Source organism: Triturus cristatus, chromosome 2_2 (assembly GCF_964204655.1).
Source record: "Triturus cristatus chromosome 2_2, aTriCri1.1, whole genome shotgun sequence".
Lineage (NCBI taxonomy): Eukaryota > Metazoa > Chordata > Amphibia > Caudata > Salamandridae > Triturus > Triturus cristatus.
The window spans coordinates 430,798,779-430,812,285 of NC_140582.1; the positions used below are offsets into that span (position 1 = coordinate 430,798,779).

Consider the following 13,507-nt stretch of genomic DNA (forward strand, 5'->3'; position numbering starts at 1 on the left):
TGTGTGTGTGAAGTGCATAAAGTTGCAAGAAAACATATGGTTATTTAAATCCTTAGGCGCAGAATTAATGGAGCTAATATTATCGACCTTAGAAGGATGAAAAGGGAATGAGCGCGGCATATGTTAACTTTGTAAGCGCACAAAGCGTGCAGAGCAAACTTATTATTTTGGTTGTTTGAGACTCCGATCTGGGCAAAGCTGCAAGAAAACACGGAGGGGGTGGGGCGGGCTGTGTGCTGAAAGGCAAAGAGAACACGAGCATGAAAGTGAAATCGATGGATGGCAATGCGTCCGTGAGACTAGCCCTGTGGTGGGGGAGGGACAGTTGTGCGAGGCGCCATGAGGAAACAATCTCTCGGCATGCGGGGGCGGGGGAGCGGACCCTTTGAAGTATGAGGCTGTGGCTACACGTGCACGCGCCAGTGGGCTGAAGCGCTTCCCCAAACGGATTGCATGGTGACACGATGCATGTGATTGTGCGCGTGCTCGCCATACAATCCACTTTTGGGAGCACTTTGAAATGCCCCTCTTACTAGAGTCTTGCATAGCGATTGCGTAAACGCAATAGCTAGGCGAGACCTAAAAACGAGCTGCTTAAGACACCTAGAAACCTGAGTGGAGTGAGGCAGGCCAGAGAGTAATATAAGCGAGCAATTAGAGATAGAAAAATTACTTTGAGAAACGAGGACTGGGAGGCATTGCATAAGGCCTCGATAGTGAAAGATAGTTCGGTGTTTTTGAAGGCGGTTAAAGCACCTTTTTTGACCACGAAACCAATCGATAGATGGATTAAATATTTTTCAAAAGTATATAAGGGCGAAGAAAATTTCGATGTGACGGGTAATATTGGCCACGGAGAACATAATTTAGTTTCCTTACTTCATTATTCAGACTTGCAGTTTACTTTGGGTGAAGTGAATTGAATACATTCTGTAAGTCAGGGTGGTAAGGCCCCGGTTCCAGACGGGGTAACCGTAGAATTATTCAAGTCAAATACTTTTTTGTGGGAGCCAATAATCGCCCAGGTAATTGCTGCTAGCTGCCGTTCCCTTTTTTTATCCACATGGGTAGAATCTACCATTGTACCAATCTTTAACAAGCATTTGCAATGCAATCGGTCTCGCATTTGGGGAGAGTTAGAGCCAGTGCTTTAAGTTGTCCGAGTCCTGCCTACTAGCATAGTGTGCAAGTAGAATGAGGGTAGGTTTATATAAACAACTTCTTTGGGGGCACAGTTCTGGCCTACGAGCCCAGTATCCAGCTAGCCACAGCCTCCTCCAAGGGCTGCTTACAGCACTTGTGCACTTACCACCCTCTAAAGCAGAGTATTTTCACTCAGAGGACAGACAATACAAAACTCACTCTTATCTGTGTCCCTAGCCCCATTCAGCTGACTTTAATATAGAACCAGGATGTTCTGGTCCAGTTGGGGCCTTGCATGTGTCACTAAGATGGATGGATTCAGGCGTTCCAGTGAATGTGACTCGCACTGTGCCCGATCACTTTAAGCACCTAGCCCGAAGTTTTGACATTACTTTATGCTTTCAGTGTAGGAGAGTTCCCTGAAGCCGCCATAATATGTCATATTAGCTCTATGTTGTAGGATGTTATATTAGTACTACACCAAAGCAAATGAATAGACGTACTACAAAATAGTACAATATTGTGTGCCATATCAGCATCAATCCCACAGAAAAAAATGGAGGGCGGTGTAACAAATGTCACTTTACCACAGAAATGCAGCAATACTGTATAGAGTGGCAAATCTGTGGGAACGCTCATATCAGTTTGCCAAATTCAACTTATTATTCCGAGAATAACTCAATATATGATGCGATGAATCAACAAACAGCGATATAATGCCGCAAATTCTCATTACAATAATGCATACTGCAGTAGAAAGCATTAAATCCAGGCCACTACCATGAAAATGCTTTAGTACAATATACCACATTGACATTAAACACACAAAATACTGCAGTATATTGTGTCACAACTAAATCGTTTGAAAGTGGAAAATGCACTGAAATGTAACATACTACAGCCCTCCCACAGTAACACGGCACTGTAGAGTACAAAATACATAATTGTACCGCACTAAAGAGTGGTAAAGTTTTGTGACACGAATGCTGCACAACTGTATACTACATCCGTAGGGTGAGCACAGGAACACTGCTCCATTTTGTGATGAAGTGCTTCCGTGTTATAACAATGGGTTTGTGACCAGAATGCTCCCTCTGTAATCACAGATGTGGGAACATGAATTATTTAGTAGGTACGGGATGGACCGGAAGACAGAATGAGGAAAGAGACACACAAAAAGAAAGAGAAAGAGAGGAAGGAAAGAAAAAGAGAAAGAGTTAAGAAAGCTGGTCCCCTGCAAGTCAGATGACAGATCCTTGGTCCATTCATCCCATTTTTCATACACACTGGCCCCTTACACACTGCCCACGCACTAGAGCACACACTGCCTTCTCTAACATGGCTGACTGTGCTATCTCAGCTGCTGGTGTCTGTCGGTGTGTGCTTGTGTGTTTGTATATCCGAGTATGTGTCGGATTGTGTGTATGCAATTGAGTGTGCCTTCTGATGTGTTTGTAAATATTAATGTTTTGTATGTGCAAGTGAAATGTGTGCTTCTGTGCGTCTGTTTGTGAAATTGTGGGATATTTGTGCGAATCTCCAATCATGTGACTTTGTGTTCAGTTGCGAATGCTGGCATGTGTTTAAGTGTGTGTGTGACTGCTTGTCTGAAAATGTGTGTGTTTGTAGGCAAACGAGTGTGGGGACACGTTTGTGTACCAGTGTGCATGTAAGAAGAGTGTCTAACAAAATCCTCTGTGCTCACCTGTATCCTGTCTTCCGGAAGTTCAGTTTTGATGACCAGCATTTCCCGGACATACACATTCGGGTAACGAGCGTCACTGAAAGCCTTGCCTTTTCAAATTCTTCTAGCTGGTCAGCAGTAAACACGGTCCTACCGAAAAGAAATCCCAGTAACATGTGAGTTTGGGATATATCGATACAAAAAGTACCATGCTCTGGGGGATAAACGTGCATTAGAAACCCAGCTGGCTTTAAATAGATTCAATCAATGTTTATTATCATGGACTATTTAACCACAAATATCTGAACGGGTCACAGCGTCCAGAGGGGACATTTGATTTCTTATTCAAGCGCCACTCACCTGTGCCGTCACGTCTTTCGCTTTATTTGTGAAGTGGGTGTTTTCAGGTCACTCTTTTTCACAGACAAGCTATCGTCATCTGTGTACGAAAAAACAAGCCTTCATCAGTTGAAAATAGAAGCAGACTAAATACTTGATCAATGAAGATGGACGTTAAACCATATATTTTTGAAAAAAATAACCATGTTCTGAACGGGAGTCAATTTAGGGCTGGTGGACGCTTCTTGTTGAGTGAATCTCCTATGCTGATGTCATGTGGGAAGCAAGAGTCGCTGGAAAGCTGGGAACAGGAGTTTGTCTTTTTTTTTTTTACTAACGGCTGCAACACACTTTTAAAAATACAAGGATGTCACATCTGCTCTTTCTAAAACCACATTTCTGTTCCCTGGGTGGTTCAATGTGTGTTACTGGACCCGAGGAAGAATAGGGCAAAAATAATTACATCTGGAACGGGTAACCAACGCATAGCTGAAACGTCAGAAAAACCTGGCTTGAATTCCCATTTGGTCAGGTGCTGGGTGGTTTGTTCTGGACCCAGTGTTTGCACATATCTTTATTTTGGATACTGGACTATGTTCAAAAAGGAAAAAATTCAATGGGCATTTTTCTGGTAAATGGCAGTGCCAACTGAAACAGACAGACATATTTCTACACCAATAACCAACGTTAAGATGTAGCTGGAAGAAACGGGAAAGGTGTTCTCGTCAGATCCGCTGGTGCACAAAATCCACCCCGTGGACAACTGGATTTAACAGAAATTACCTGAATCCGATCGAAACAATTCCCACCCGGTGCAGCCAACATGATTGAAAAAAAGAATGCAAAATCTCCTTGTGCAAGGCCAGGTTCCAAAACGAAGACTACCAAAATCTAAATCTTAGGTCAACGCCTCGCCTGGGTTAGAGGCGCTATATAAAATATGTAAATATATCCCTAGCAAAATTTCCCCTTGCATCTAATACCCCTATTAAGCTCTTGCCAACCCCTAAAACAAGAATCGAGTTAGAATAGTAAATGGACCCAGTCCATGCATGCTGGGAAGTGAGTTCGAATTGAGAAATTAAATACAGAACACATTTTTATGGAGGCGTCCAAGGTTGAGATTTTGACAGTCTACATTTTGGAGTCTTTTTTGCGAATCATGATTTAAGCAATTTGAGTTTTTCACATGAAACTACATGTTTTTTTGTTTTTTTTTAAACGGTGAAATCTCTCGGCTTCCACAAACCTGGACAAACTGTGCTAACGGCTTGTGATGCACCAGGCAGGAGGCATGGGCGTTGTTTAAACGGGGCATCGTTTTCAGCAGCAGACTATCACCCGGAGCAAGAAAGAGAAACTAAGAAATGGGGAGAAAAGGGGCTCTGGATCGGCCTACCCGGGTGCAGGGTGGACGGGCTCCAGATTCCAATCCCACCGCGTAAGGCCTGGCCGCTAGGGCTGGTCGGAGGGCTTTGTCATCACCAGGCTGCGTTCCTCCAATGCGTGAACCTCTACTTGTGGGACACCCTGACGTCATCGGACACCCAGACTGAGGGGGCTATGCCAACTGCCCGCGGGCACACTAATACTATGAAACATTTTAGTCCTGACCGTCCAAGTCATCATTTGCCTCGCAAAGGGGAAACGGCAGTGAGGATGCAACGTTTGCTTTAGGAAAGAAATGAAACCAGTGTCTCTAACCCTGTCCTAATCACATGCGCAATACAAACGGCTCTTACGCATGCGTCGGGGCTGTCTTTGTGTGCTCACGAAGCGTTAGGGCTTTAACGCTTCATGAGCACACAAAGACGTCCCCCCACGCATGCGTAAGAGAGCCGTTTGTATTGCGCATGTGATTAGGACAGGTCAGGCAAAATATAGTGCAAAGTCACCCACCAATCGCAGGACAAACCAGCATTGAAAATGCAATAGGACTCGTATTTACGAGAGACCTATTGCATTTTCAACGGAAGTGCGGGCATCAAAGAAGGCACGAGCGGGAGGGGGCGGGGGGTGGTTGTGGTCCAAGAAGTTACAGACTGCGGCAGGGAACGGGGAAAGGCAGATTAACTAAACTGTTTTTAAAGTAAAGGGGCTGATAGCCTCGGAAGAACAAAAATGACGACCTGGCTGTCAGGAGGACTAACAAGCCAAAAACCAATCATAATGCCGAATTTCTGATTGAAGCCAATCAAAAATATGGCCGGAAAGTGGGCGGAGCTTCCCCCAATATAGTGTATACTGAATGTCTCGCAAAGCCGGCAGCGCGTTGCACTGCAACGCTATGCGAGACCTAAAAAGGGGGATCAACAGGATCCTGGATGTTATAGGCCTAACTCTTCATTGGATTCCCTGACACAAATAGCAGGTCGAATAATACTAGAACGTCTAAAGGACTGGGCGGAGGATAACTGTCCTTTCTGATCTACAATATGGCCTTCGTGCGGGTTTGGAGACGGTAGAACAGAGTTTAAACCTATCAATTTTAGTGGGGAAATACATACAGGCGAAGAAGGGGGAAGCTGTTTTTAGCGTTTGTTGACCTCACAGCCGCTTTTGACTGTGTGATCCACAGCAAACTCTGGTCAATACTAGAAGTTATGGGGGTTGATGTTCAGATTATTTATCTTCTTAAGCGTTTTTATACTGATGCCAAGGCACGTGTACGCTGTGGTTTGAATGGAGAGTGCTCGGCCTCATTTTCAATAAGGAGGGGGGTCAGGCAATGCTGTGTCCTGGCCCCTTTCTTTTTAATCTTTATATTAATGGTCTGCGTGAGGCACTCTTGAAAGACCAGATTTCCCTCAAGTAGCTGGATGCCCAATACCAGCTCTCCTATATGCGGATGACGCTGTATTGATGTCCTGTACACAAGTAGGCCTTTAGATGGTGTTAGATAATTTTTCAAATTTTATAAAGATCTCAGTCTAAGAGTTCACTCCTCAAAGACTTTTATTATGTTGGTGCGGCCATGGTATTAAAATGTCTAAGGACATGTTTGTGACAGGACAGAAGATTGGGATCACCAAGAGTTTCTCGTATTTGGGAATTCTCTTTGACCGAAATGACACCTGGGTACAAGCAGTTTCAGCGGAAAAAAAGTAACAAACGCCCTTACCAACTTTGCAAGAAAACTGGGTTGGAGCCACCTGAAGATCTCATTAAAATCTATAAAGCAAAGTGTCTCTCCACTGCGGTGTATGGGTCTGGGACTTCGCTGATTTGCTTCCGATTCAACCTGTGGAAAATTCTTTAAGATACGTTTTATCCGTACCGAATAGCACTTCCTCGTACATATATCATGCGGAGTTGGGCCTTCCCTTCAATTCTGATTTAATGAAGCTAGAGCCTGTTATTTTATGGCACAGACATTCCTACAGATAGTCTGTAATTGGAAGGGGCCCTAAAGATCCCATGGGTAAGATATATTCGAGACTTTTTACAAGATTTAGGTCGCATAGAATATTTTACCAACCCAAGAACTACTCAGATGATAACGAGGAAGTAATTAAAAAGAGGGCCTTCTGTTATTGGACACTATTAGAATGTCATCAGAGATTACAAAACCAACTGTCCTGCACGATCAGTTGATTTTAGCTACTTTTAATATTCAACCCTATTTAATTTTTGTACCAGGTGTTTTTATTAACTAGATTTAGTTTTGGGGATTTTCACAGACTTGTTACCCTTCTGAAAATGAATGACTGGACTCAAGAACTTCAAATGTGTCCTTGTGATAACTATTCAGCAAGCCTACGATACATGTTCTTTTTTGCAGGTTTTATACTGATGTGAGGAAAGTTTGTATACTACCAGTTTTAAAATCGTTGGGGCTTTGCCAATGTCGACCTGGTCTCCTTGCACTACAACTTTTGGATAATGAGCATAGTGTTTTCAGTATGGTAACTTTTTTTTAAAGCGTGTATTGAGTCAAAGGAAATGCGTTTATTTAATCAATTTTTATCGAAAGTTGGAACTGATATTTCTATTATGTTTAAAATTCTATAATGAATTATGGATATTTTCTAATTGTATGGTATTTTAACCTAAGAAATGTGTTTATTTTTGTGCTTTTGATTGTTTGATATAGCAATCGAACAAAGCTTTCTTTGACTTGACTTACTGTTTCATGGTGAGCATTTATGTTGCCGTTCACAGAAATCAGTCCCCCATCAGCAGCGGCGCTGTAACTGAGCAGACAAGCACTTGGCACATGACGCTGTAGCTTGAAGCACATGGATGGGTGCTTGCACCTTCGGTTTCTTGTGGTTGTGTTTTGCTACAAATGAACCTGGAATTTTTATGGGCGTTGATGCAGCCCATGTGTACACTTTAGATTTCGATGGTGTAAGTTGGGGCAATGGAGATAATCCATTGTATTTCTCTTCAGGCATTATGTTTATCAATGCACCAATGTCGATGATGAAATATATCGAGCAATTAAATTTCATTGTAATTCTCGGAGAGTGTTTGTATGACTTTGGTATGTCAACTTTTCTTTGACTGACATTTTTCCTCACATACAACCGGTCCGACATGTACACGTTTCTCGGAGGTAAACATCGACGTCGCGCAACCATCTTCCTCACTTTCACTTGTTATTAAGGCAGATGAACCATTTAGCGATGACTTAGATGACGAACGACTTCATGTAGTGTAGATTTACCTCAATTGATGTCGCCGCTTGGCCTTTTGGGTGTGCGGTGAACATTGCTTCTGGAATGTTCTGGTGGCCATTTTGTCTTCGTGCTGTGGTGCCCTTAACTTTTCCCTTTGCTTTACAAACTGTCACAAAATGGTTCTCACTCCCACAGCCTTTTCACATCTGTCCAATTGCGGGACATTTACCTGGGTGTGGAAAGGAAAATCCACATCTAAAACAGAACTTCATTTTACGTGTAGAAGTCACTGTGTCCTTAAGTCTTTTGCTTTGTCTTACTGGTTATACTCATGACTGATTCACTCTGGGCACCTCCGGCCTCCATGTCAGCAGCTTGTCTTTTAGCACGCTCCTCAGGTCTGGCAGCCATCAATACTCACTCCAGACTAAGAGTATATCTCCGCATTCGTCATCTGAATGAATCTGAGAGCATCAATCAATCAACAACTAAGTCACATAGCTTCCTCGTCCTTAAATTAATTGAACTTAGTGTTTGAGTTTATAGAGGCTTTCCACAAACTCATAAATGCTTTCACCAACTTTTTGGTGTTCTTGACTAAAAATGTATCTTTTGTAATGCATGTTTGGTACTAGATTGAATTTGAGATTCCGTGTTTCTTTAATCTGACAATACGTAATTTCTGTGTCAGTTTGCTGCATTTTCTTTGACTTCTTTCACTCCATCACCAGCAAGATTTTCTTTTTGTCATCAGTCTCTTCAAGTGCATCAATGAAATCATCTAATGTCTCTATCCAAGCAGTCAATATATAGACAATATTTAGCTTTTCGGCAGTAATAGGTGGTGGTGGTTTCCGGAAGGTGGCAACATGGTTACTAGCTTTGGTAGTGGCTTACCTTGAGGATGGAGCTCTTCTGTCGGCTGCCCATTTGAGCCAGCGTCATTTGCTCTATAACTGAGGCCTTGCAATAGACTGACCATAGAGTTGTCATGAACAATCGGAGAGGTGGTGACCTCACTCATTTGGAGACCTTTGGAGTTGTTTTGAGACCTCACCTGGCAGCCTTGGTGGTGGGCCACTTCATGTATTGACGGCTCAGTAAGCACAGCTCTCATTATGCTTCTTGGGTCTCCTCGCTCAGTACTGAGGCCGTAAAGCTCAGCTTATGGAGATTCTGTTAAGTACAATGATAATATACTTCCTTCTTACTTATTCGGTCAGCCAGCGCTTTTTCCTGTATCAGAACGTAACCAACTTTTGCAGAATTGCTCTGTATAATGTGCAACTTTATCTTGCATGGCAGTGCAGTACCTTTATGCATGGCCCTACCATTAGGTTCTCGACCATCGACATGTAGATTCTTTGCAGCGCTTCAGTTGTCTTCACTTGCTTTATATTCTCAAGATGTGATTTGACTCGACATGTATGAAGCATCGATTCTGTTCTCTGACAGTGACACACGTGGCATGCATGAGCAGTTTGCTTGTATAAACTGCCTGAGAGAGCACAGTCGTTCTGGCTACTGATTGCACCCCCCCCCCCCCCCCCCCCCCCCCAATCTCGTCGCCATTTGTAGCGTCCTCCGCAGCCTGGGTACCTGCCAATGACTACTCCACACACAAAGCTTGGTATTACACCTCTTTTTTCTGCTGTGTGTAATTGCGAATTCAACATTGTAAAACAAGCTTTCAGGGCATTGTGCTCTGATTACACGTAGTCAGTGGATGTGAATGGTTCATCCGCAGCACTTAAGTAGATAATTTTAGGTCATGCATCCATAAAAAAATGTGTATTTATGTTGCCTTCCTGAAAGTCCGCTTTTCTTTCACATAGTCACTGCTTGATATTTTGTTCAAGTATAGATATCTGAGGAAGATTGCCTGATGAACCTGAGTTGCTTGTGTGTAGATCTTCATGTAAAACTTTCTTCAGTTTTGTAACTAAGCCGTATAATTTTACTGAATGGTGTTTTGAAGTTGGAGATTACTTAAACATACTGCATCCTATTCTCTGAGCATTCAGGCGCTTTGACAATGGTGTAAGCGAGAAAGAGACACTTGAACCACTGTTGCTACAGGTAAGTAACGTTTTATTGACGTGCAGGCTTCTGTTTAGGAATTTGTAAGCTGATACTTACGTACATTCTGCATACCGTAATTGTTTTTTTTCCATTTGGTTAATGTTTAAGGCTTTTGGTTAATACTGGTAGTATGTTCTTAAAATTATTGCTTTGTTGACTTTAGAAACTTTGGCAATGAAAGGATTGACACTGAACTGCTTAGGAAAAAAGGAGGAAGCTTATGACTTGGTGCGAAGGGGTCTACGCAACGACTTGAAGAGTCATGTTTGTATCCTTTTTTAAATGTTTCACTTGGCTTTAGGAGTCGAGCATCACGTTTAGCTATGGTTTTTCACCCAAGTTTTTTTTTATTTAATAAATGTCTGTGTCCTATTGTGATTTTATTTAGAAGGGATTCGTATTTTAACATGCTATTTTGAAGAGGTATTCAATATTATTGTGCTAGTTCTAAAACTGATTTCTCCCCACTGATAATTTTTCTAGCTGATGTCTTAAGCAGAGAGTTCAGTAATATAATCTAATTTTCTTTCAGGTTCTTGTATGATTCAGGCCAGTTAAATTAACTTTTTGTCTGAGCACTCTTTCCAGAAATACATTTGATAGTAGAAGCTAACTGACTGAATTAAGTCTTGAACTGAATGCAACACAGCTTGCTCACCTTTCAGAAGATGGTGATTTTTCACATTAACTAAATGCACCCATCACATCTACCACTCTTGGTCTGACTTGAAGATACAGATATTTTCTTGACATCCTTCCACTTAATTATCCACATGTTCATCATAGTCATGTCAAGGCTAGACTTCTACTGCCTGCTTAAAGTGGACTTCCAAATAAGTATCTCTACAATCTAGAATGCAACCTGATCCAAGCAAATTAATATTTTCTCTGCACAAGCCTATCTGAGTCACAGTTAAAAAAATATATATATTATGTTGTCACTTGGCTAGCTGATAGAGCACACTGAACATTGTTTGGCAAAATGTTATCATTTTTGTTTTAAATATGGTAATTCCTGCTGGTTTCCCTCCCTTATGAACATATCTATGCTAAGGCTTGACCCCCATCTGTGTTCTTTTGGACTACCTGAGGGTGACATTATTAGGCATGTGTGAGTTTTCTATGGGTTCTGTGCGTCTATAGACCATAAGCTGGGTGCAGTGCATTTAGAGAAATTGGAAAGCAACCAAAAATGAAATCCCCGTTATTATTCCAGGGCGTAGGAGAAAACATACCACAACCATCTATTTTCAAAATTTACACATCTCAAAGGTTTCTATCAGGGGGTGTTGGACCTCCCTCTTCCTCACTGGATGGAATGGAGACCACATTAAACATGTTTGTGAAATTTTCAAACTTTTTTCTCTCTTAAGGTAGGTCATTCCCTTTAGTCTTCCTGTGGCAGGAAGATATTGCTGTCAACGCCCCACTTCTCTATTCCCCTGGATCTCTTCAGTGTTGGGGTACCAGAGATGCATGTTTTCAATGAGTTTGAGCAAGGATACGCACATTAAACACCAGTGAGTGTTTTTGATGGGGAGCTTCTGCACTGGATATCTGGAATATTTAGGCCTAGTATTGGCCAGCACTCCGGAAAATAAATCAACCCCAGATATTTAAAAACGTAGAGAGACTGGTAAATCTAGAGTGATGTGGCTTGTATGAATTCCATTAAGTTTTACTACACAGAAAGCCCTGTAAATGTTAGTATGAGTTAAAATAATATCACCTTTTCTTTGACTAAATACAAACTCCAGAACGTCTGCTGAATATCAAAAGTCCCACCATCTAACTTTCCCACAACGTTTCTGATAGGAAACCCACACGCTGGGTACTGTTTTTATCGCATGATTCAAGAAAAGGGCAAAACCTGGGGCATGTGAATACCTAATTTGCAATGTACTGTCTTAATACCGTCTAAGTTTAGGCCTGTTTAACACCAATATGATAAACAAAAGCATCAGGCACTGTTTTTATGGGTTAAAATGTTGAATATTGGATGGTGGGACTTTTGCATCAACTGATAACTACACTTGCTTCCTTTTCGAACCTAAACATTTTTCCCCGAGGGACAATGTATGCTTGCTCATTGGCGGTGGCAGATATGGCAGGGATATCAAGTGTTAGAGGAGCAAAGGAAGAATACTGCGCTGCTGGAGGAGATGGGTTTCTTTGAAAAAGTTTGTCGAAAGTTCAGGGTGAGCACCTGGATGACCCAGGCCTCCGGATAGTGACAGAGTTCTAAATACTGGAAATCTAATCTTCCTGGCAAACCTCTGAAGCGAGGTCGCAAATGAAAAAGCAGAGCTGCTCAAGTACAGGCTGAAAAAACATGCAATTGAAGAAGCTGGAGATTCTTCCCATCCTACTGGGTTAATTGAAATAGCGACCAGTAAGGAGTTGTCGGCTAGACTTCTTAGAATGATTAAACTCAGAGTAAGGCGGGACATGAATCCTTGAAGGAGAAATCCCATGTGAGTAATATATCCTCCAACCTCGCTGTTGTTGAGCAGAAGAAAAGGAATTATTTACGGATTAAAAACTGGAGGGTCTTAGACAGGTGCTTAATTTGAGCTGGTGGTTTCCGGTGCTTGGCACAGGCACTTAATTCTAAACACCAACACTTATGACAGTCTTCCATATGGTTAATATGATATTGTTCGCGCACAACCTGTTTTAAGAACGGAGTTTCTTGTGTTTGTGTGTGCTCCTAGGGTGGGTACTCCGGTCTGTACACTTGAATTAAATGTAAGTTGTGTGCCCCTCAGTGGGGAACGTCCAGTTAGGCACAACAAAGCCCCCTTAGGGGTTGTAAAGGTTATAAAACCTTTACAACCGCTGAGGGGGCTTTGTTGTGCCTAAGGGGACGTTCCCCACTGAGGGGCACGCAACTTAGTCTTCCATATGGTGCCACTGTCCATAATTTAGGGATTAGCAGAACAGTTGTTTAGTCATTCAGTATACATTAAAACTACTTATACCGGCTGCCCACGCCATTCATATAGCTTCGGCGGACTGAAATAGTCTGAATTGTCACAATTGTAGTAGGAGTTGGATGATTAGTGGATGTGTAGATACTGGCGTTGGCAAGTCTGGCAGGGGCAAGGGGTAGCTCAAGCTGCTTACATACAAGGGCCCTGGCACTTATTACTTTACAAATTAAGCACTGTAGAGGAATCTATGCCACCTTATAAGATTTCTACTTGATAAGGCATTAAGAAGCCAACACAGGAAAGAGAAGCACAAAATACTGCAGTTATACTACAGAATGGAGAGGCAGACCCAGAAATAGGGGAGGAAAAGCTCTTCTACACACAACCAGACGCAAAGGTGTCAAAATGTGAAGTACATTGTTAAGAGGAAACACTTTGGAAAGACTTTGAGCCACTACTCTTCAAGATCCTTTCTAGCTGGTGATATACCACTGGGTAATTAAGAGCGGCAAGTGCCTCTTGGTTACAAATTGTGGAAAAGGAAGACTCCTGTCTTCGTTTGGAAACCCTGAGCTCTGTATGTAGAAAAAAATACTGCCTATATTACCTAGTATATTGCATTGGGGGGGGTATGGGGGGGAGGGGAGATTTTTAAAAGCTCGCATTGGCCAAGGCTATTAGCCCTATAATAGGGAATACATATA

At 42.3% G+C, this 13,507-nt stretch overlaps 1 protein-coding gene across 2 annotated transcripts in view; it reads left to right on the forward strand.

Annotated features, from left to right (window-relative positions):
• Positions 1-13,507, forward strand: part of NAA15 (N-alpha-acetyltransferase 15, NatA auxiliary subunit) — a 703,732-nt gene that overhangs the window by 154,631 nt on the left and 535,594 nt on the right. For both annotated transcript variants that reach the window (XM_085641522.1, XM_085641523.1), the window contains exon 3: positions 10,034-10,138. In XM_085641522.1, coding sequence (XP_085497648.1) covers positions 10,034-10,138 — 105 coding nt within the window. The remainder of the gene's footprint in view (positions 1-10,033; positions 10,139-13,507) is intronic.